Source organism: Numenius arquata, chromosome 1, assembly GCF_964106895.1.
Source record: "Numenius arquata chromosome 1, bNumArq3.hap1.1, whole genome shotgun sequence".
In the NCBI taxonomy this organism is placed as follows: domain Eukaryota; kingdom Metazoa; phylum Chordata; class Aves; order Charadriiformes; family Scolopacidae; genus Numenius; species Numenius arquata.
The window spans coordinates 134,038,471-134,063,498 of record NC_133576.1 but is presented as its reverse complement, the minus strand read 5'-3'; the positions used below and the strand labels follow the sequence as shown (position 1 = coordinate 134,063,498).

Genomic DNA, 25,028 nt, shown 5'->3' with positions numbered 1-25,028 from the left:
CTCATTTAATAGATTCGAAGTCACTGCCTGGTAAACTGAAAGTTTTTAATGCATATGTATTAATACACATGGATGTCAGGAAAATAATAATCTTTGATACATTTAAGTACTGGATGTATTAAAAACAGCTTGCACTGGTAAGAGGATAGAATACAAGACCTGAGAGGTCTTCTGCATTGGCAATTTCCAGTTAATATTCAATATCACTTAAAAACAATGCAATATATCACAATAAATTAGAGGTGAAATTCATCCTTTAATTGCTGGCTGTTGCTAACTGGTGTCAAACTCACATACCATGTTTAATTTCCTATTGATTACTTACCTGTGAAAACTGTCACTACCTAACAAGCTGGCATTGTAGGAAAACCGAGTGAAGAAACGCTGTATAAATTAGGGTTGATGAGGTATCTGCTAACATGATGTCAGCATGTAATGCTACAGTTCTGACAGATTTCTACCTTCTTAACTTTTCAAGTGAAGGGAAAACTTGAAGCTAGTAGAACTTCTTCCATCCTCAGGCAGACAAATGCTTGTTATAAATCTTTGTCTCTAGGAAGGGAAAAAATACCAAATCAACTCCATACATACACGTCCAATGCTGGCTGCTAGGACATGAAAATTTGTGTTACTGAGGTTAAAATGTCATGTATCAAAATTTGCCCTGCAATTCTACTGGTTCATGACAACTGTGCACACATATATACACTGACAAAGGCGCTTTCATGTGAATTACTCATTAAAGTGAAAGCAAAATATGTTTGCAGTGTTGCTTAAGCCCCCAAATTAAAGAAAAATTTGCCTAAATACAATTGGCTTCTGTAACATGACTTGGCCACTAGAAAAGAAAGAATTGTCACTAATCTGGGAATTCTTTTGTGTAACTAATATGTTTGTAGAAAAATGCAGGGCCTTGGGAAATTCTTGACAATTTCCTCCCCATCCATATGAAACGCGGGGTGTTGCAAAAACACACTGCTGAGCCTCGCAGCATCACACCACAACAGAAAACACCAACATAATTATCTTTGCAACATAATATATTCTGATTACCTATGTACAGCAAGTATATATAATAACAGAGCTGTTAACATGCTATCACTGAGTCACAGAACTCACATGAATAATTTATGTAGAATAAAATAGGAAAGGACCCTCTTTTAATTAAAGGTAAACATTCTCAGAGAGTAACTTCAAAGAACACATCGGTGATTCCTTCTTTCACCTAACTTTTTAATATATTCAAAATTATGGCTTTTCCCTTTTCCTTAGGGGCGACTAAGTGGTTCTTGCCTTTATCTTTTTAAAGAAAATCATGCATGTGACTCTTTATGCAACATAAAAATGTTTGTTTCAGTTTGTGGGATTATGTGTTTTTATTAAGAAAGAGCTAAGCATAGGCTAGTTTGAAATAGAGCCTAGATTTTACAGGCATTAGTTGAATGTCTTGTCAGCCTCCTTCATTCAGGAAAACCATTGGACAAATTGATTTTCCTCTTCTGAGGGACAAATCTATTGTGCTAGAAGTGCACTGTTTTTTTGTCCATCATCCCTGTCTTAAGAATTTAAGCTGCTTTCTCATTGTACCAGATTCAGATCAATAAAGGCTCTGAAGATAAGGACTGAGTTGTTGAGATGTTTGTCTGTAGGTAGCTGTGTTGACTAATTGCGATGTGTTCACAAAGCTTTTGTTATCTGAATCCAGGTGTATCCAGGTACAGATTTTACAAGACTTTTCTGGAGACTGAAGTTTTTAAGCCCCTGTCAACTCCATTTCTCAAGTATCAGTGCTGAAAAGGCAAAATGGTACTTAATGTACCTCTGCCCCTCATTTTAGCTCTTCAATACAGCCAGTCCAGTAGTGCTATTTGTTCTTTGCTTATAATTGAAGGGCCCAGTCTTTCAAACTAGATGCAAAGTCTGGATAAAAGCCCAAAGAAATGCAAGTCCTTCCACTGAGTTGAAGAGATTTGAGGTCATTTCAGAAGTGTTTGATATTCTTTTGATTTGAAAGAGGAATAGTACGTCCAGCAGTACATCAGTATAAAAATCAGGTCTTAGATTTACTAATAATCATAGGCAAAGTTAAAATAATCAGATTTGCAAGAGTTTAGAGAAACTGGCATATTAAGAACAAGTAGCTTTTTCTTGCAAATGACAATGCAAATGTAAGGATGTGTTTCTAAATATTGTATCAATGCTGAACAGCAAAAGCTTTGTTATTCAAATACAGTCTGTCTTAGATCTGGCTGACTATTCCCTTTCTTTTTAAATGTAATTTCTTTGAAACTAGAGCATTTCATAAGAACATACCCATTTTAATTACGTTTTCCCTCAGGACATGATCACATTATTTTTTTACTTTAGTTTCTTATTGAGATTTACTTAGTTCTACTAATATTTTTAATTTAGTAATATATTTTCTATTTATCATTTTGTATTCTTGTACGTCAATATTGTAAAACATGCTTCTGGATAATTTTGTTCAAACTGTATTCAGTGAAAGTCTTTTAATTTCCTTTTTTCTTTCCACTCTGAGATGCAGAATAATGTGTAGAGAACATCTAAGCATTGTGAATCGTTTGTTAAATCCCAGGAAAAAACAAAATAACTTAAAAAAAAATAGATTTATGGGGAAAAAAGTAACTTCATACTCTGTCTTAAATTTGCATTTTGAAGCTGACCTCAAAATAATAAATGGGATAACATTTTTTTTCTTGTTAGTAAAGACTGATATTTATGAAGTGGCATTGTAGACACGTGAATTTTGTAGACATGTCATTTTGAGAAAACAGTCCTTTGTTTTAACTTGTTTCTGCCTTGTAGGTGAACATGGGCCACTTAGTTTACCATATTTATTTTCCCTCACAAATTAAGCTTATACAACTGACCTCTAAAATGAAGTCTTTTTAGCTAGACTAGTGATAATTTGAAAATATTTGAATCTCTATTTTATTATTTAATTCATTAATTCAGATTTTATTACTCATAACCTTAATCCCTTAGCCATCTTTTCAGTAACACCACCAAAGTTCATAGGAGCTGACAGAACTGGGTCCACCCTGCAGTAACTGCTGGTCTGAGGCTAAATCATTAGCGCTACAATAGTTCATAGGAATTTAATCAAAATCGCAACCAAAGACTGTCATCCGCTATTGTCTTAGTATTGTATTTCTAAACACTATGACTCTTCAGTGGTCAGAACACAGATGATTACTGATAATCTGGGAAAGAAAATATCAGGGTTTGTTGAGATTCCCTGCCCATGGCAGGGGGGTTGGAACTACATGATCTTTAAGGTCCCTTCCAACTCTAACCATTCTATGATTCTATGATTCTATGATAAATAGCACTGAGAAACAGCTGCTATTGTACAATTTATAAAATTCAGTTATTTGCAGATGTTTTCCAAAATGGCTTTAACATCCATTAAAATATAAGAAAGCTCATTAGTGGTGTAATGCTTCCTGAACCTTGCAGAATCATCCATGAGAAACAAAAAAAAAAAAAAAAAAAAAAGAAAGAAAAAAAAGTTGGAGTGTGCTCTTTACTTTGCAGGAAACATGTTAGGAGCCCTTCACAGATAACAAAGCTTCCATCCTTATTTATTTTATACTTGAGCTCATTCTAATTTGCATCAAGACTGTTAAACCCACCTTTGTTACCATAAAGGGTTGCTAAATTAGGTGAAAACTATGCATTTGCCCCCAGTTAAAAATCTCCTTGCACAGCTAGTGTGGTGTATACCAGCCTTTGTGCAAATAAGAATCAGCTTCAAGTTAATGAAGATTTTGCTATCACTGTCCTCCTTTTTTCCTCCTTTCTTTTAACATACTATTAATAAGCTAAGACCATTGGGTTTCACCTGCTGAGAACTGATTTCAAGCCAACAACGTCCAGAAAATAAATTAGCTTTTTGAAAAATCATGAATGAAGCCAAGTTCAAACAATCCTTCCTTCCACATAACACATTTATACACAGTCGAAATACATTGTTTTCAGAGTTGGTAATAGCTTTTGAAATTATAAGATGATTGCAATCCTACAGGAAGCAGCAAATAGTTGATTATTTGTATACTCTTTAAAAAGAGCAATGTTGGGAATGTCCAGAAAGACAATTTTCTATCATTAGCCCTGTGGCTGCCTTGTGGAACACCTCTGCTTCCCACCTACACATATCTAAGATTTCTACAAACATTCCAGTGGCGTGTCCAAGTGCCAAATTTGTACTGTTAGGTTTTCAGGTCTTGAAACAACTGGTGGATGTTTCCTAGTCACTTTGTGCTTACAGGGGAGTGCATCAAGATCACAAAACTTGTGGTCTGTGGGAGCAAGAACGTCACACCAAGGACAAAAGTAGCTGCTCAAAAAGCTCAGTGAGATGCCTGCCTGCATGGACCACCTCCAAGGAAAACTGCCTCCTCCCCATAGTTAGCGTGTCTTAGCAATCCCATTGGACTGCACAAAATGCTCCTTCACCCTCCCCGTTTCTCTGTTTTGACCAATTTCACAGGTCTTTGTGGTCCTGAAATATTAAAGGCATGACTACATGTGACATTTTATGGCCCCGCTGCACACAGATTTCCTTTGAGTTAAGGAAACCGATGTGCAAAAAGTTGTGCTGCTTATTTCTTAAAGTCGTCTTATACCTGGTGATTTTTAACAATGAAGCACGTTTTCGGTTGCCTATAGCAAAATATTATGTGGTACCATGAAAAATATTTCATTGTGGAGCTGAATTATTTCTTTAGGCTTTAAATACAGCTTCTTAGAGTCCTTTTTTTACATTTTTATTTTAAGTAAACTGCAACCCACCCATGTTCCCTTTACTAATAATGTCCTTGTTCTCATTCTCAATTGCAGCGTACTGCCGGTGATTATATCCCCAGTAAGAGTCTTGTCAAACTCAAGTGTAAATAGACCTTGAAAAAAAGGAAATGCATTGACCAGAACTTAAAATGTCAGCTTCACTTTGTATGCAGATGGTGGTAGATTGTTTTTTTTTTTTAATATCACCTTACCAGTTCCCTGTTGGATCAACTACAAAGTTGTGTAGTGGATGGACTCTGTTTTGCATGCAAAGATGCTACTCAGATTTATTTACTGGTGTACACAGGCCTGCCATTAAAAAACGTAAAATTTCAAAAACTCCTCATCATAGTACCTTCAATTTGTTTTATTGCTTTCTTCTACCTCGTTAAAAAAGAATGTGACTGCATTCGTATTTTCAACAGCCTGGGTCCGAATCACGTGCATGGCATTAAGTTTTTGACTACTAGAGGCCTTATTTCTACCCTCCCATGGGCCTGAGTGGAGGATTTTCTGTGACTGAGCATTAGCGTAAGATTTGGAGGATTGGTTTCAAATCCCTGCATTGCCATCGATTTTTTTGGATAATAATGATTGCAGTAACACGAGGTGCTAAAGCGAGCCTAGTAATGCCTGGCATATAACTGGAGGCACTTAGTGGGACTTTCTAGGGGCTTCAGCTTTGGACCTTTCTTTTTGATCTGCTGAGTAGAAGCAAGATTCTTCAACCTTCAGAAGATACTGGAAAATATCTTGTTAGCCAGAGGTAACAAGGAGAACTGACGGATATTAGAGAACAGTGCAGTCTCATAGGAATCTTGTTCTGGGACTTGTTGCCTCCAAAAGCTTTACTTTTGGATTGAAGGGTTCTGTTTCTCTTCTCTTTCCTATTTTGGAATATGTTTATCTTGGATAGAAACAAAGTTAAAATACAGAAAACAAAATCGTAGGTGAAACTTAGTTATGGAAAGCAAGTGCCTGTATATGCCCCAAGCTTATTGCCAGCCCTGCAGCCATCAGTGGTCTTGTGAGTATGAGGATGTGAGATAGAAAATGTGTAAATAATGTTGATTAATCCAGACTGGCCCCTTAATAATATCCTTTTTTCCGTACTGGAAAACATAAACAGATGAACCAAGATTATGGACAGAAGTACAAAGTCCATTTATATAAATAATTTTTGTTTAAAAAAGCATTTAATTTTGTGAAGCTGGGTTTTTTTGCCAAAAAAATTACTTACAGTAAGAAGGGTGCTTATCCTACTGCTGCTGATTCTGATATCTACAAACTTGTCAGACACATTCGTATATCAGTGGCCCAGAGAAAATCCTGAACAAATACCACTGATAATAACTGAAATGTGCAATGGGAAATGCAGGTAATGTATAAAGTGAAAGATTTAAAATAAGTATAAAGTAAAATACGGGTAAATTATGTTTACAGTGTCTTATTTCATGTAAAGAACTCTGTTTACCAAGTCATTGGTAGTTACATTGGAGTTTATACTGTTGGTAATTCTCAACCTCATCACCATACTGATAAAGGAGATAGTCATTGTGAAGAGAAATATATTTCTGTATAAATAAAGTTAGTGCATTTGGTCATTATGATCCCACTCAGCTGGTAGGAATCTTTTGAATAAACAAGATACCCTGTGCTTTAAGCTTTGCAATAACAGCATTCTTCTTCCCTATAAAGAACACTTTAAACATCTTAGTGAAACTATTTTTGCTATGACAGAGTAGTCTTCTCTCTGCCTAAGAAATTATAAAGCGGCAGGATAGAAAAATTGCATCTGACATTCCCAATGACTTTTCATTTCAATTTCAGTAAGATAAATTTGCTAGCATCCCTTTAAAGCCTTTTTAAATGCTGTTTATCACTGATGTCTATACAGGTGTTCCAGTGCAAGATGAGACTGACAACTTTGCTTGCATTATATGATATTGTACTTATATATTTGTGGGCATGTTCTCTCTGACAACAGCTCTGGTGTAAACCTTGTATCAGAGTTCTATAGGTCAGAGCTACAACATTTCCTTTGAAGAGAGACTCTCACTCTTGCTATTTTGGCAATATTATGTACACTGATCATGGACCTCTCTGACCTTGTCTGTTTCCATCAATGATCATTTTTTATATCTATCTTCCCAGTTCTTACAGTTGACAAAGGCATTTTGAGTATTGCTAGTTTCATTTCCTTCTGTTCCTATGTCTACATACAATGTGGACATATTTCAGTTTTTCAAGCCTTTGCTTTCCTTCTGCAGCTCCTCAGGCTCCTCAGAGTTTGCTACTGTAATTATACATATCGACATTCCCAAGAGTTGCAAATTCCTCGGTCGAGCCACCAAATCGTGACTTGTTTATGAAAGATTGTCTTGAATAAAAAGGACTTGAACGTTATCCAGTTTTTCTTTTCTAAACTCTCTTTGGCCGTTCACGTGTGTGTGAAATTTCTGGCCTTTCTTTCCTTGCTGTCTGATGATCTTCTTCCCTAACTGTTAGGTTAGGGAAGATGTAGGTGCTGATGTAGAACAAAAGTGTTCAAACCCCCCCTCACTCTACAATTTGGTGGGCCAAATCTTCCATCTCCCCTCCCTTTCTAGGTCTGGTTCCTCCCAGTGATTTTTGCACGTCTTGGAGGTGTCTCAGGCAGTGTTGCAGGGCTGGAGCAAGGAAGAGAGCAGCATAACTCATCCATGAATCTAAGAGGGTTGAGAGCACAGGAAACCTCCCTCCATTAGCAGTGATCATTCATTCAAAGGATGTTGATCATAAATGGGTATACTTGCTGGACACAGCACTATCTGGGGATTTTCTAATGAACCTCAGGAAATTAAGAACATATTTTCTGCAGAAGAAGGAAGTTCTGCATTCGGCGGTTTCTGCATATCCGGAGGAAAAGATCTGCCATCAATATTCAGCTCGCCACTTGTGTTATTACTCCTCAGCTAAAATGGCCATTTGTACAGGGAGAGGGAATTGGGTTCACTGAATATTTCATGTTATTTAAATTAATTGTCACTATGATGGCTTTTGCAAAGCATCTCACACAAAGGGAGGAATGCAAAGCCTTAACTGTTAAGCCTGTGCATCTCACCTTAGAGTTGTCAAATTCTGTGAAGAGAATTTCACTGAATGTGATAAGGCTAAAGACATAGAGTGATTTCTAAGACCAGAGGTGTGTGCTGAATTTCATCACTTAATGAGTTGTAGGTGGCTTAGCTAACTTAGAAATAATTTAGCCCCTCTTTAAAATTCTTTTGAAACTTGGACATGTAGGGATTGCATAAGAGATCACAGAAAGGCTCAAGAAACTCTCCAACAGGCAGTTGCACTTTTAGGTTACCTATGAATTCCTTCATCCTTAAGGGAAATGTGAGTTTTAATATCATCCCTAAGCTCCATTTTTTTATTTGTTTGTTGTTTGTGTGTTTGTTTTCTTTTTTCTTTTCTTTTCTTTTCTTTTCTTTTCTTTTCTTTTCTTTTCTTTTCTTTTCTTTTCTTTTCTGTCTTTGGACTTAATTGGCAGGCAGATTAGGAATATCTAAAGATAGAAACAAATTTAATTTAATGGTAGAGACTGTGTGCCCAAATGTTTGCTCATTTTTTTTTAGTTATATTAAAGCTCTAATTATATCGTTATCCCTTCTAGACTTTCAGGTCTAATGAATAGCATTATTCTCTCTTCTAAGGCTTCTTTTTCTATAATTTTAGTAATAGAAAACTAAAATAAGTGCATTAAAGGGATTTTAGGTGAAAATATTTACAAAAAAGAGTCAAAAATTTTTGTGTCAAAATTTATATAGATTGGCTTCTTATGTGATTTGATGTAACTCTAAGTTAGCTGTGAACTGTGAAGCTGTTGTGATAAAACATTTTTTCTTTTGGAAATGTTTCATGGGAATGTATCCATCTTCATTAACTGTCTTAAAAAAAATAAATTTACATTTGCAGACAAACAAAATGTTACATTTCAAATCTTTCTTTTAGTTTTGTTTTGCATTATGTGTTAGCTTCTAATATAATTTTAAAAACCGGCACTCCAATTGAAGTAAAGCAGTTGACTGATAGGTTGATTTTCTTTAGCCTGATTTTTCCAGGCAATTGCTCATTTGATTCACTATGAAAGCAGCTTAAGCAGTTCTTGAAGTAGTAGACTTTCATATGAAAACCCTGCGGGCAGTTGTATAAATAAATACAGATATTAGCATTAATTCCACTTGGGATATCTTTTGTATTTTATCCTTTTCATGGTCTTTGGGGAGTTTTCTGACTATATTTTCCTACTGATAACAAGTAATCTAAATTCCACATGCTACTAATGAGGACCAAATACTGATTTCTGATATATCCTAGAAAGACAGCAAACATAAAAATAAACAAGTACATGACAGGATAGGAACGTCAGATATAAACTCACTTTAAGTGTTCATGTTTTGAAAGAAATGTCTACCCTTTTTTCTTTGGTTTATTTTAAAATAAATTTAAAGAAGAAAGCTGACAGTGGAACCTTTTGCAACTTCAGATTTATAGAATATATAAAAGGGCCTCCACATTTTTTGTATAACACTGTAAATACGTACCATATATAGTCTGTTCCAAATTAGTGTTTTTTACATAAAAGTACTTCTGAGATATATGAAGCATTCTGAAGCAAGAACAAGGAACAGAATGGGTCCAGAATACCTGATTAGCCACTTATGCGTATGACGCTAGCTAGTATAGCTTGGCAATATATGTCGAAAGTGCAGGTGTTCAAATTATTTCACAGGCAGGTCAACTCTGATAGCATGCAGAGAGTTGTCAGAAGGTATGCAAGGGTGTTGGAAAATGCAGATATTTGACCTATTTCCAGGTGAGTGCTGAACACTTGCAAATGAGCAGCACTGATGTGTGAAAGTTAGTGCAACGGAAGGAAATCAAGAACTGCAAATTTTCACGCAATGAGCATAATAACTGATGCACTCCAGAAATTTTGGTACAACAGTTGAATGCACTTTACTTGGAAAACGTTGGCTCCGATAAAGTATTTCAGAAGCTTTGAGAATAGACTTTTTCCTGTTAATGTGATGTATTTTGAGGGTCTGATTCATCAAACTTTTAAAGAGATAAATCTGTACTGAGTATTGTTGTAAATTCAGTGAAATAAGAAATGAAGGAAACATTTTTACAGTGGTTTCATGACACTTTTATTTGTAGGAAAGTTCAAGAAGAGAAAGTGTTAATATCCTACGTTTCTAGCTATTTCACTATTGCAATAATAATATTTAAAAAAAAAAATGAGGGCAGTCAGTACAAAAGTGAGATATCCTACATTTGTTCAGACAACTAGAGCGCATCTCATAACACTAGTTAATCATCTGTAAAAGAGCTCTTCAAAACATTTCCTGCTGCACCATTTAGGTGGTTAAAAAAGTTAATAAGGCCACACTTTTAATAAGCTAATAAAGCTGAAAAGTATCTATGAGAACATGGACGTATAGGGCCAAAATATTACTGGCAACTGGGATTTGACTAATGCTATGTTCAACATTGAGTCTAATAGTTTGCATGGCAGCAAGGGAAATTAGATGGCGTGGCCCTTCCCGAGGGAGCTGCAGAAGAACCAGGCTAATTTAACACCACCTGGAGATTATCAGCTTTCAAAAATACAGATGTATGTTTACAACAAGTAGTGGCAATTCCCACACAGGCAGTTTTCACTTTGGTTTAGTCATGCAGCAATTAGGACAAAATGCCAAGTCACTATGCTGAAAAATAAACACACCTCCCGGGGGAAGCACACGTCCATGGTTTATCTCAAGGTTTGAGAGCCAGAGGAGCTTCTGGGTGAGATTCACCAGTGCCAATATCTCGGCTTTTGGGCAGTTAGTGTCAAGCACATGGCACGTTTAAAGGGCAGTCCACCCCTTCCTGAGCAGCAGAGATGAGATGAATCACTCCAAAAGGTGCATTTTCCTTGGTGTGGATAGTCATTCACACAGTTGTGATTAATGTTCACAGAACTTTGCTCATGCAGAGAAGTTTTATAAATAGTAAAATGTGTTTTTCCCACTCTATACATGATAGTTTGATGTGAATAATGTTATATATATAGCCACTGACTTTTAGATCAGTGAGCCAACTGCAACAAAGGTCAACAACAAGTTAAAGTCATGCTAGCTTTCTCACTGTCAAGATAAAAATGAGCTGTAGCTCTCAGTTTGGTTCCCAGGGAGCATTTCTTTTCCTCAGCAGAAAATCACAGCTCCAGACTCAATAAATTGTTTTCCTTGTTGGTATTATCAGCTGAGTAGCAGAGGATTGACAGAAAATGGAGAGTGACTGGTCTGCTTTTGTAAAGATGGTTTATGCAGAGGAAAGGATGTGTATTTTACAAAAGAACTTTTATTTTGGGGCGTTTACATTGCTACTTCATCAGAAAACATACAGAGATATAGGTCTTTGGCTATCCATCTAGCACTTGGTCAAGTACTAAAAAAGATGGGAAATGGATAATCAAATAGCTCTAAATAGGCCATATTCCCAGATGGATGTTGCAGATCTGAGGATTTGGCCCACTGCACATTTAAAACTTTGGAAAATATTTATTTATATAATCAATCAATCCATTTGTTGGGTCAGGACTTAAAAAACCCTCTCTGCCTAATAATAAAACTGCTGTGTCTAGACTAAGCTATTTGCTTGGGATTGTCAGTGAGTTTTGTTTTGGGTATCATTTTATAATAATGTCTTTCATTTCAAAGTTAACAGGGCCTCATGATTGCCTTATGATCTGGGCTGCATCTAATTTTAGCCAGGATGGGTTTTGCTTTGTCCTCATTTTCTAATAATTAAGAACAACAGAAAATGTACCATGACATTGTTATTCAGCTGACAGTCATTTATGCAGCCTTCCTGAAAGCTGGTCGTTAAGACCAAAGGAATTTAGGGGTTTTTTTTCTTCATGATATTTTATACAAGATATTTACTTCCTTCAGCTGAAAACATAAAGAAATAGAAAAGAAGTTGTTACAATACTCAGACTTTTTCAAATAAGGATTCTTAGTGAATGCAGTAGGCATTTAACCTTTAAATTAAGCTAGCATTCCAGTGATAGGACGAGGGGCAATGGGCACAAGCTGAAACATAGGAAGTTCCATTCAAATATGAGGAGAAACCTCTTTATGGTGAGGGTGACAGAGCCCTGGAACAGGCTGCCCAGGGAGGTCGTGGAGTCCCTTCTCTGGAGATTTTCAAGACCTGCCTTGATGCAGTCCTGAGTAATGTGCTATAGGAAATCCTGCTTTGGCAGGGGAGTTGGACTAGATGATCTCTAGAGGTCCCTTCCAACTCTGAGAATTCCGTGATTACTGCAATGAAGCGTGGCTTTGAACATTGGTAAGGTCAGTCTACAAGAAAGATATTTTTTATTGCTTCAGAGATAACTTTACTAACTTCTAAAGCACTCAGCCTTCCCCTTTGTTTTCCCCTGCTTTCTGCAACTATAAAACCAACCAAAAACCGTATCAAGAAGAAAGGAGAAAAATACTGTAGAATTCAGCACAAAACCAGGCAGACACAATGGTGAGACACAATAGTTGTATCCAACGGAAGAGTCAGGTGATAACTTTCAAAAGCAATAAAGTTTGAGGTACCCAGGTTAAGACATGTGGAATCATGGTTTTCAAGAAAATCCAGTGGACTGGTAATAAATTTCCATCTAAGTCATTGCCTCGTGCCCAGAGAGTCTCCTATGCCATATAATACAAGTCTGAATTTTTATAACATTTTTCAGCTCTACAGGACTTTTTAGACATTGCTAACCATGCCAGATATACGCTATAACATGATACAAAACAAGTGCCTGATCATTTAGCCAGGAACTCTAGCTTATGTTTGCAGAGACTGAGAGCCCAGTTGGCTTATTTAAAATGTGAGTACTACAGATCACTTAAAAATAAAAAAAAATATGCCTATTCTTCCAACATGGCTATGGAAGGAGATCCCAAAATAACAACAGCCCCAATAGAGAATCATTGTCTCCATCCAACAGCATAATTACTGGCTGATTTTCACATTTAAGTTCAAATGTGAAAAATGCTTACCTGTCCAAACAGGACAAAGGCAAATTTTCAGTGCATAGGTCTAAAGGCAGTTCTACAGATAGGAGAAATCTCTGCTTATATCCCTTTCTTTCCTCCTGTTTTGCTAGCTACCTGCAGTTCTATTCAGCATGACCAACTCATTGCCTTGGTCTGGTTTAAGCCCTGTGGGACCTGAAAAACTAAGGAAGGTTGTGCTGGCAGATTTGTTTGTCTTTTCAGAAAATGTAGTTGTAATACCTTAATACCTTTGTTAGTTTATTTTTAAATAGAATGAGTAGAGATTTCACTGAATTTCACTGAATTTTTAGAGTTGGAAGGGACCATAAAGATCATCTAGTCCAACTCCCCTGCCGAAGCAGGAACTCCCCTGCCGAAGCAGGAAGATGGTGATAAGCTGTTTTCATTTCGGGTAAGGTAGGGCCCAAGGAGTGGTGGATTCACTCCCTCTGTGGGCTCAAAGGATGTAAGGCCAAGAGACCACATTAAACTCAGTGCACCCACAGTTTAATGGGATACTCTCTTCCTGCCCAGCTCCTGACCTGGGAGTATTTTTACCTTGATGTGTTGCCATCAGATCAGTAAGCTGAAGGAGCTTCCCCTGGAACCATAAACTCCTCAGATCAGGAGCTAGGCTGACTGCGGAGAGGTGGAAAGGTGGAAATACTGATTTTGGTGATAGCCTCAGTAAAGCAAATATTCCCTTGTTCACACTCTAGCTTCATGTTTCTCTGTATTCTCTTTATAATGACAGCTACTTTGCCCACTTGTGCCTTAACCAGGGCTTTATTGAAGTATCAGAAAGCACAGATTATTTTGCCACAATTTTGCTGTACTGAAAGACTGTAGAAGGCTTAAAACCCAAGGTCCAAAGCTGCTTTTTCAGTAAGTGCCCTGCTTTAGAAATGTTGATCTCAACTCTTACAGGTGTCAAGCACATGCAAATCCACCAGACACAAACGTGTTTTGCTGGCCTATCGAAAAGCTAGTTAAAAGGTACTGAATCCATCTTTTTGTTAGTAAAAATTCATAGCTTTTAAAAGAAGAGAATGATAAAAACAAAAGATATTTAAGACTTGTAATAATTTTTCCAGCACCAACGAAATTTGCTTTGGTACAAAACAAACGTTATCTTCAGAGCTAGTGGTCAAGGTTCATCAGAGTGACAACAGTGAGAGCATTTTTCAAGTTTAGGCGCACAAAACATTTTTATTTTTCACTGATTTTCACTGAATTTTTAGAGTTGGAAGGGACCATAAAGATCGTCTAGTCCAACTCCCCTGCTGAAGCAGGATTGCCCAGAGCATGTTAGAGCATGTTACTCAGGACTGCATCCAGGCAGGTCTTGAAAATCTCCAAGGAAGGGGACTCTACAACCTCCCTGGGCAGCCTGTTCCAGTGCTCTGTCACTCTCACTGTTAAGAAGTTTTTTCTCATATTTGAGTGGAACCTCCTAAAAACTCATAAGGGAGTTTTTGTTTAAGAAGGGCCAGCTTTGCACAAACACTGAAAAATTCACTACTTATCTCTGTACCTTCTTCACAGTAGAAGAAGCAGGAATGCTATTAAAGTTTATGAGGTTTTTTTATGTGTGTATACATTGTGTTCAAAGAACAGTTAAGGGATGGCAGGGTTATAAAGTTAACCACTCAGATCTAGGAAATGCAAGAATGAAGACGGTCTAAGCAACTTTATTTCAGGCCCTCTGTGGCCATATATTGTAGTGTAGCATTACAATATAACTCAAATACATTTTTAATTACACAGTTATTTTTGTTTTCACGGGCCCTCTGCTTCTTTCAGTCACATGGAACAGTACTTCATGCAGCATATTACATTCAATGTATGTTCTCTATGCATTATTTAATTATTTAATTAACTGTGCTCCGTTTACAGAATTATTAATTTTTTCTTTGATTTTCCTGTTATACCAAGCCTGATCACACCATCCAAGTATCTGATAAACATGAATGAATTTATTTCCACAATATCCCTTTGTGATTAGAACTTTTACTCCTTTAACAAAACAATTAAGATCAAATGAGTCCACTAGTTTCCGTGTCCAGTTTGCAATATCAAGGATGAAATTAATCTCATTCAAAATGCTTAAATAAATCCTAAGATGTCTTCAGTCTGAGTTAGGAAAAAAAAAGAGAGAGAAAAAGTGCCTTCACTGAGCAGTTCTCTGATAAATATATGTATAGTACTGTGATGTTCCAGTTATTACCAAGGGAACATGGCTGACCTGCTTGTACCAGAAGTTTAAGTTTTAGGTGGCTAACACCAGCTGATGCCAATTCCACCTTAGACTGGCTTCTTGGAGGGCACAGGATTCCATTGCTTTTTTTCTGTGCAAAGCCCAGCTCCCCCTGATTTCAGCTGAAGCTGCTGCTACTCAGCACTTCTGCAAAAACTGGCCATCTGTGTCTACCAAGACCTTTCAAAGTGAGGAATATCTCAGTTCTACACCTGTGGAAAGTTTGGTTTTGTAAATGCCTAGCACTCATTTCTGTGGCAAAAGCAAGAATAGAAACAGTTAGCTACGATAGCATTTGCCTGTCTTAGCCTGAGAGCATCCTTTTGCCTCATATAGCCTTTGTCCAGAATTCTCCAATTTCTGTAAAAAATGATACTGGAATCCCACAGACACACAATTCCTGTGTCCTTCAATACACAATTAATTCCCAAAGGACTGTTCTGTCTGCAGAATGAATGTGATAGGATTCATGAGAAAATCATACTTCCTTGGCTAAACTCTGTGGTTTATCTTTCTTTTAACCTACAAATTGAGTCTTAATTTAAGAAAAACAGAGTCTAGTTTTCCTCCTAGATTTCATTTAGACCTAGGACTGCAGAAAAGGCAAAGGTATCAATGGGAACACTTGTATTCAAGAAGTTTGGGAAATAGTAACGTGTGAGTAGTGTAAGGGTCAAATTTTAAAATTACTCTCCACAGCCCTAGATGGAAAATCACAGTATCACGGAATTGTTGGAGTTGGAAGGGACCTCTAGAGATCATCTAGTCCAACTCCCCTGCCAAAGCAGGATTGCCTATAGCACATTACTCAGGACTGCATCCAGGCGGGTCTTGGAGATCTCCAGAGAAGGGGACTCCACAACCTCCCTGGGCAGCCTGTTCCAGGGCTCTGTCACCCTCACCGTGAAGAAGTTCTTCCTCATATTTGAATGGAACTTTCTATGTTTCAGCTTGTGCCCGTTGCCCCTCATCCTGTCTCTGGGAACCACTGAAAAGAGTCTGGCTCCCTCCTCCTTCAACCTACCCTTTAGATACTTACAAGCATTAATATGGTCTTGCCTCAGCCTTCTCTTCTCCAGACTAAAGAGTCCGAGCTCTTTCAGCCTTTCCTCATAAGGGAGATGCTCCAATCCCTTAATCATCTTAGTTGCCCTGTGCTGGACTCTCTCCAGTAGTTCCCTGTCTCTCTTGAACTGGGGAGCCCAGAACTGGATGCAGTATTCCAGTTGTGGCCTCACCAGTGCAGAATAGAGGGGGAGAATGACCTCCCTCGACCTACTGGCCACTCTTCCCTATGCTGCCCAGGATTCCATTGGCCCTCTTGGCAACAAGGGCACATTGCTGGCTCATGGATAGTTTACTATCCTCCAGGACCCCCAGATCCTCCTCCTCAGAAGTGCTTCCCAGCAGGTCCATCCCTAACCTATATTGGTATCTGGCATTCTTCCTCCCCAGGTGCAGGACCCTATACTTGCCTTTGTTGAACCTCATTAGGTTCTTGTCTGCCCAATCTACACAACCTTGCATGGGGCAAGGCCACCACCTTCAGAGCCACAGGCTTTTGCCACTTGAGTAATTTCTGGGGGCAGTTATTGCTATGCAAACTAGTTACAGAGGGAGGTAAGACAAAAGCTTTCCCTAGGGGTTTCACAAGAATTTTTGAGCACCAGAGCAGCACAGGTGCTGGAGTTCTCCACCTTTTCTGCTTTTACCACCTGAGCTTTGTTTTTTATCCGCATTTGCTCCAATCCTTGTTTTGATCATTTTTCTATTCCTTCTCTTTCCTAGAGAAGTCCCAAGTCAGCCTACCTTGGATTTGCCATTACACACTATAGATCCCTTGACTTATCTTAGCATTGGCAGGTAAAGTTCCTCATATTGGATTATGTGTGTATTCAAGGGTGGAGAGGAGTCAGGGTAACGTTTTCATGTATCTTTTTCCTATCAATAATACTGTCTCAAGGAATTACTCTTCTCCTCCTTGACTTTTCATTCAGGCTTCTGTGTTGCCTCCTCCACGAGAGCTAATGCACTTATTTGTGAGGCTGGGAGCTCCATAAGGGCATAATCCAGGTTCAGATACACCTGTAAAAAAACCTGATCTTGATCAGTGAGTGGTCAGTACAAGTAAAGGCGGAGGATGGAGGACCAGGGCTGCACAGGGGAGACAGATGCAGGAGGTGGAGAACCACCCATGCCTAGCACTGCTATCAGGAAAAACTGTGCCCGGAGGCTGCATGAGGTACTTGGGCATAAAATGAATTTATGGCCATGCTGGAAAGGCTGCAGCACTAGAATCTATGCCCAGAGGCCATCCCTCCCTAGAGACCCCCTTCAGAGGGACCTTCGGGGAAGCATAATTAACACTGGAATTAGCACTGTCTTGCTGCATCCCTTCCATCTGTGGCTCTCCACAGTGACCACCAGCGTGTGCTAACAGCCAGGCGGTGTCCCAAATTAGAATGGTAACACTGAGTGGGCCAAAAAGCCTACCACAACTACATCTACTCAATACCCCATGAGGGCTAAGAAATAGAGTTAGGCAACAGTCTTGGTTATGATCTGGAGAAACATAGTAGGTGCTATTCTATAGACGGGACACTGGGAAAAAATAAAATGAAAATACATAGTTAAAGCTTTAAATCAGTACATAGATACGTGTAAAACTAAGAGATACAAATCACTAGCATTTTTTATTTGTTATGGTTAGATAACCGTGAAGAAGTCACTGGCAGTGTGGACTAGGAAGGGGAGTCCTATTTTTTGTATAAATTCAACTAAGTAGGGCACCCAAGTGTGACGACTGGGGAGGGGGTTTCAGCTGCAAAACACAACTGGCCTGCTGCGTCCTGTGCTGAGCAAAGCCAGACTAAACGGAAATGTGTATTTTTGGTTCAGAAAACATATGAGAGGCAAACCATTTGCTCAGTGATTTTTGTTTGTTTCTCTGTATCATTTGTTTCAGGCAATAATAACACATTATTTATTTATTACATTACACCATTACTTTGTAATCTTCTGATATAAACCCAGAGTGTTTGTTTTGCCCTGCTGCATTCCCACTGCAGGCTTACTGGCAGGGAAACTGAGACACGGTGACTGGTGGCATTTGCCAGCTCTGTCTCTCCAAATGCTCAGTAGTAACCTCAGCACAGCCGCGCCGAGCCAGAAGCTGCTCCTCAGGTCTGGCAAGGGGTGGAAAAGGAGAATTGGTGAGGCTCAGGGCTCCCACGCTGGAGGATTGCAGCAATGGAATTGGAGGGATCAGGGAATGGGAGTGGGGACATGGTGCTTCCAGGGCTGCGTGGGGAGCTGCAGGAGGAAAGGAGACACGAAGGAGGGAGCTAATGAGGCAGGAAGACTTGTAATGGTTGTAGAAACATGGACATATAAAAAAAAAAAATATTTTGAGGGGAAGAGTTGAAAACTATAAAAAGGAGTATGCAAGTGAAGTAATTGCAGGACAAAAGGATGGAGAGATGTCTACAGCCTGATGCTGATACTTCATATGCTTTCACCCACATCTTTTCTTTGCTCCACTGAGATAAACAATCAGTATTAGCTGGCTTCTTTTTTTGTTGTTGTTTTGTTTTGTTTTTTTAAATTTACTGATTTTTATAGGCTGCAGCCACTTTCACCATTTCATACTAGCAAAGCCACCCTCTTAGAATGTCTTTTTTTTTACACTGGTACTTCAAGTTAAAAATCTATTTTAAATTATTGGATAGCATGTAGCAACCTCCAGAGGGCTAAACCGATGCTGTTAACAGGTCCAAAATGCGATGCAGCATATGGAGCTGAATATCTCATGGTACAGATTTGCATGCAGGCGGTTTTAATTAGGATTTAGAATTCCTTGAGGAATGCAGCATTCTGGGTTAGTCTCAATCTTGTCAATACATAGTGTTTTTGCTCATGCTAAAACTTGCAAAAACCAGTAAGTTCTTCCCTGCTTGTAATTTTTGATGCTTATATGAACTGTTAGACTTTTCTCCAGCTGCCAGCTTTTTGTATGATCATAACCTGTTTATGTGTACTTACTGTAAAAGAATACCGTCTTTTTTAAAATAATGTACCAGGTCAGTTCAAAGCAAAAATCGTTTGAAGTTTCATGATACTGAATAGCTACTTATTTTTCCTTGCAACATTTTGTAGTTCAATGTGAGAATATGCTTTAACTCGATGGTTATTGTGCCATCTTGTGAGCGAAAGGTGCAACTACGTCCAGCTGATACTGGTACTTTGGCTAATGTCCATTTCAACTCTTCATCGTGAAAAATAAAATTATCTAGAGTTTCAAAAAACAGATGAGGACAATGCTGTAAAGCGTATTTAGTCTACTACATTGTACTTATATTTTTTTAAAAAATGAACATATATTCTCTACAATGGGCAAATACCTACTTAATTCAGTAAATTGAGAGAATAAATAATATATTTGGCAGTTTTTTCCCTCTTGAAAAAGAAAAGAATATCTTATTGTATTGAATGGAAAAGCTATGCAAGTTCACAGTATTCAGAGTTGATAGTGTCCCTTCTGTGAAACAATTTGGTTCTTACAGGAAACCTCTTGTCCTCTAAAAATCACTATGTGTTTCTCAGAGATAGCACAATATAAATGACAAAAAGCACTGCTAGCTATTACATTGACGCAGAGAAAAACCTAATTCCTGACCTTAGAAAGTCTTCTGTCTCCTGGAACCTTTGTGGGGAAAAAAACCCCACAAAAATCCCAAACCGAATCTAAAAATAAATTGCAATGGCAGTAGTTAACATACAACCTTATTTTTTAATAATAATTGTTATTATTCTATTGAAGTCAGTGTAATTCACTAGGTCTTGGGCTTAGAAAAGCAGACAGGAAAAATCTGTGAAGTTCTACCACTGCATAATGAATTGATTCCCTTTATGGCCTTGAGCAAGCTGTTGTATATCTCTCCCTAATTTTACCCACCTTTAGATGATTACACATTTTTCAACAGGATGTTATCAAACTTGACTACCACTTGTAAAGCTCTTTGGGCTTCTCGGATGAAAGGTATTGCTGTGATACAGTGACAAGCTTGTTAGAAATCTACTTGATAAGCAAAATAGCAAGTCATTCACAATAAGTGTAATTATTCAATGATTTAAGCTTCTTAATCTACTTCCACAGTCTTGGCAAGCAGATTGTGATTTCTTCCATTTTATATAATGAGAAGAGTATTTTTTCTCTTTTTACTCTATAGATTGATTGCAAATATTCAGAATTCAAGCTGTGTTGCTCATTTGCAATCAGTTGGATGAGTAACATTATTTCTACTCATGATTGGATGAATGCCAAAGGACTTGTGTGTGCAAATTGTAAAGTTTGTTTTCTCAAGATACTCAACTGTATGACATTGAAATTTGCTGCCTTTGGAGAGCAGTGCCAGTAAAATTCAACACACTGAAGACCACTGAAAAAAACTGAGCACAAAAGTAAGGCAAGGTGACACTAATATTTTTTAATGGGACTTTGCAAATTAAACTTTTGCCTAAATGGACCAAGTCCATTATGGTTTTAGTTTTTGCCTGTTGGTAAAACTGAACAAATCCAGTGTATTGAATTCTGGACCTAATATCATGCAGAAGGGGAGTGACGTTTGACCTGTGCAAAGGTAGCTCCCGTGTCAAGGTTACAGCAGATTAACTGCAGTGGGGCTAATGTGCATGGGAGTTGCAAAGTAGCTCAAATACTGGGTTGACGGAAAAGGCAAGCAAGCAGGCAGCGCTGGGACCCAATTGTATGCCTTGTCTATCCCCAGATTGCAATGGGACCGTTGGACCTGTAAGAAATCATTGTCTCTGCAGAAATTCATTTCCCAGTGATCTCTAAATTATGTGGGTTATATTAAGACCCGCAGCTTCTAAGGTGCAGAAGTCTGGCTCCTTCTGAGGAGGACTGTAAAACAGGAACAGCATTTGAGACTTGAAACACTTTTCTCCCTCCTTTTGCAGCCCTCCTATTGCAAACAGAAGTAATGTGTGATGAACTGGAGCACGGTCCAGCCAAAGAGCCTCATAGAGAAGAAAAAGCACATGTGCTTTTAAATTAGTGGTCCAGAAGGACCACATTCAGCAGCTTAGGACACAGGTCAATTTGAGTTGATCTAAAGCGAAAAGTTCTGTTTGCATTTTCTGCAAAGCAAATCAATGGTAACTGCAAAAAAATACCAAAGCCTTTTGTAAAAACTAGTTCTCTTTGACTGAAAATCAAATGACAGATTTCCAGATATCGTAGTTCACTGACAATCTGTCAAAGGTAGAGATAGGTTGTAAGAACAATCGTATTTCCATATTTCCATGCCAGTGCAGTAGTCTGGCTATTGTAACTTATATTGTAACTTCCCAGTTTTTCTTACTTTTTTTTTTTTTTTTTCTTCAGAGCTGGCTAAGCTTTTGACCGTTACCTTCTGCTGGATTCATATCTTCAGTCCTGTTTAGCTGATAACTCTTTGGCGAACACAGCCTTAGAAATGCTTCTTTAGACAGTAAGATACAAGGAGCAGTGATGCTGTAATAATCTCACACTGTAGAGAGAATGATCTCTTATAAAAAGGCACGTTCATATTAAAAATTCAAAGCAGCACATTCCACTCCCCCATTATAGGTAATTACAGAGGATTTTAAATATCTGATGCTAGTTGGCAGCGTACAATACCCTGTCAGCAGCAGGCACTGATTTGTAATTTAATTATCATAAGACATCCACCTGTTCTTTTGTCGAATGAAAAGTAGCATTTCCGTGCAATCATGCTTTTCCCTCCAGAAATTTGAATTAACCCTTAGAGAAAGCTCTGGTTTCTAGGGAATGCAGTAATTTCAAGGACATTTGCAGGACCCCATCAGGACAGAGAGATGGAGAAGAATGAGGCATTTCTGCAGGAGTGTCTCAATTCTGGTGTGGTATTTTCAGCCTTACCACTGGCTTTTTGCTGTGTCAAGCTGTTTTGGTTCACAGCTGAAAGCATTTCAGTGAAGAGATGCTGTGGGAGGAAAGATGTATGAAAATCAATGAGTTTGGTGCTAAGAACATGAGGCAAACACATAACAGGATTGACCCAGAAACACTCGAGGCTCCTACTTTGTGAAGAAGGAGAAGGCTGGGCTTGCGGTGGGAGGGAGATAAAGGCAAACGGAAAAGTGAAAATCTGTTCTGTAAACTTTCCAGTTTATGGGACATCAACATGGATATTATTGAATTTGTCACGGGAATGTGCAGTTATCAGACAAAACGATCAATTTTAATTATAAAGCATAGGTTTTCATGGGAAAATCTACTAGTGGAGATGCACAGAAGTGTTTTGCTTTTCGGGAACACGGGGCTCAGGGTGAGCCACCTTCCTCTGGGCTTTGGCTCCTATTTGCGCAGCAGCTACACTGCAGTGCGGTGGTGGGGAACGGACTTACTGGTGGACATACAGAGATATTCTCTCTTTAATGCTGCCTTACACCGCTTCTTGAGCTGCAAAGCTGCACGAATCATCTGGCCAAAGCTCATTATGGCTTCTGCCACTGCTTTCTTGTCTCTTTGGAAAGCTGTCACTGGACATTTTAATTTTTACCATTCCCCAGGGAGATGGGATGACTCCGGTATTCTGCAGTTATTTCTCCTAATCACGTTTTAGCAAATGACTCACTTTAAAGAGGGTGTCTCTGAGTAGTTGTCTTTTTTGAAAGAGTACTCGCTGGATTCAAAAAAATAATTGATTGCTTGGGGCTTAAATAATCTCTGTGCCAAGCCTTTAATGTGACATTGGTTGGAGTACCATCTATTAGACTGATGGCTTCTTGCCCAAATAGTACTTGTCTGGTGCCAGTCATTTTATAGATTCATTAATTATGTTATCTGAAAAAGTGAATATGTGAAGGGTTGCAGGCATATCCCAGAAAAGAAGAGAATAACTCAGGTCACGTGTGCATTCTGAAAATAATTGACAACTGCTGAACCATTTCCACACATGAGAGTGAATGCAAGAATAAACTGGGATGATTTGCTTTGGAGAGACGAGTAAATGAAGGAACACGCCAGAGCTGAGCAGTCAAAGAGGAATGGAGCAGAAGCAGAGAGGTCTCCTTCACAACGTCCCTGTGAGCGTACCTGAAATTCAGACTTTTTATATGGCCTTCCGAATAAGTCTCAGTCTTTGACGTTGCTCATTCCAATGTTTTAGCATATCCCTGACAGTTGAAAACGGCATTTACAGCGGCACTATCTGCCCTTCTCTTATTGCCAAAGACTTTTGAATTCTGATTTATAGAATACAATTTACACTCTGATCTCCTCCTCCTGCTCCCGGCCGTAGCCCCTCAGCATCTCCCACAACTGCCGTACCCCTTCAGTAGTCTTCTCCCTCAAGACAGCGGTGTGTACGTCTGTCGGTGTAAAAGGCAAGGCTTTGGCAGCAGGCACCTCTGTGAGGAGAGGCTGGGGCTGCCCCGAGCCAGTTCCAGCCAGTTCCAGCTGGTTCCAGCCAGCTCCATTGGCCCCACCACAGGACACAGCTGGGCCAGTCAGTCAAGCGGATGGTGCCTTTTCAAGAAGGATTCTAGCTAAAGGGCAGATCTGGTCATTTAATTTAATTTTTAGATTTATGTCCCTTGTTGTTACAACCTTTGTTTTGGATCTTGGACAAGCTGATTACCTCCTGCTGCTTCTGTTGCGTCTATTTGGAGCAGGGAATTATACCACCTCACACCATAATTAGTGTCCAGGGTAAGGGGAAAACTTCACCGGAGAGTAATTTTCTGCCCAACTGTTGCTCTGTGGAAGTATGCGTGCTCTCCTGCATCAGAGTACATGGTGCTAAATTGAAAACGAAGCAATATTTTGTGGAGAAAGGCTACAGAAGTGCAGTTATTAATGTGGGGATGGGAAATGTGAGCTGACACTACAGCTCAGCTGATCAACATGTCTTTTTTTCATTATCAGCCCTTGCCAGTATGTCGTCTCAGATGTCTAGCTGATGGTGAAAGCTTTGTGTATCAGTGTGATGTACCATATTTTCTCTCTTTGATGAAAAGTTAAAAAAATAATGAGGTATTCTCTCCAGAACACATTAGGAAATTGGAGGGTTATACCGTCTAATGTCTGATACTTCATCTGTTAGCCCATATTTACATTAATACATGTGCATTGCCTCCTCAAAGCTGATTTGTGATTCCTTGCTATCTTTTTTCACTAGAAATATCGTTATCAAGATGAGGACGCTCCACATGATCATACTTTGCCTCGATTAACCCACGAAGTGAGAGGCCCAGAGCTCGTTCATGTGTCAGAGAAGAACTTGTCTCAAATAGAGAATGTCCATGGATATGTCTTACAGTCGCACATTTCTCCTTTGAAGGTAGGATCGATATCGATTCACTGTGGCTTTGGTCCTCAAATACAAGAAAACATGTAGCATGAAGCACTTTGGGAAACTTATTTTGTCGTACAAACAGACAAGCTGCTTTTTGAAAGGTATCCTTGCAGATTTGTTGTCCCGTGTTGAGTAAGGTCTCACTGTAGTGTAATAGGTGATTGTATTGTTGGCAAAACTTTGTGTTGAGATGTGAGCTTTTTGCTTTGAGTGAGATATTTGCTTGAGCAGAAATCATTCCTCGCAAATGAGCCTTTTTTTTTTTTTCCATACATTGAGAATGGAATAATGCAGGTTCTTGGCCTCAAGATCACATTGAGGCCTGATTGTCCTCCTTCAGAAACTGAAAAAAACCTACTGTAAATGTAACCGTCTGGTAGAATCCTGGCTTTTGCATCTCTCAAAAAGCTACATCAAAGTCATAAGGTATGCCTGAAAAGGGAGCTCATTTGCTACTATTCAGATGCTTTACTACTCAAGCACTTCCTG

The 25,028-nt window shown here is 38.7% G+C and overlaps 1 protein-coding gene across 2 annotated transcripts in view; it reads left to right on the top strand.

Moving 5' to 3' along the window:
- Positions 1-25,028, top strand: part of DLG2 (discs large MAGUK scaffold protein 2) — a 673,276-nt gene that overhangs the window by 70,925 nt on the left and 577,323 nt on the right. For both annotated transcript variants that reach the window (XM_074147586.1, XM_074147578.1), the window contains exon 2: positions 24,363-24,524. In XM_074147586.1, coding sequence (XP_074003687.1) covers positions 24,363-24,524 — 162 coding nt within the window. The remainder of the gene's footprint in view (positions 1-24,362; positions 24,525-25,028) is intronic.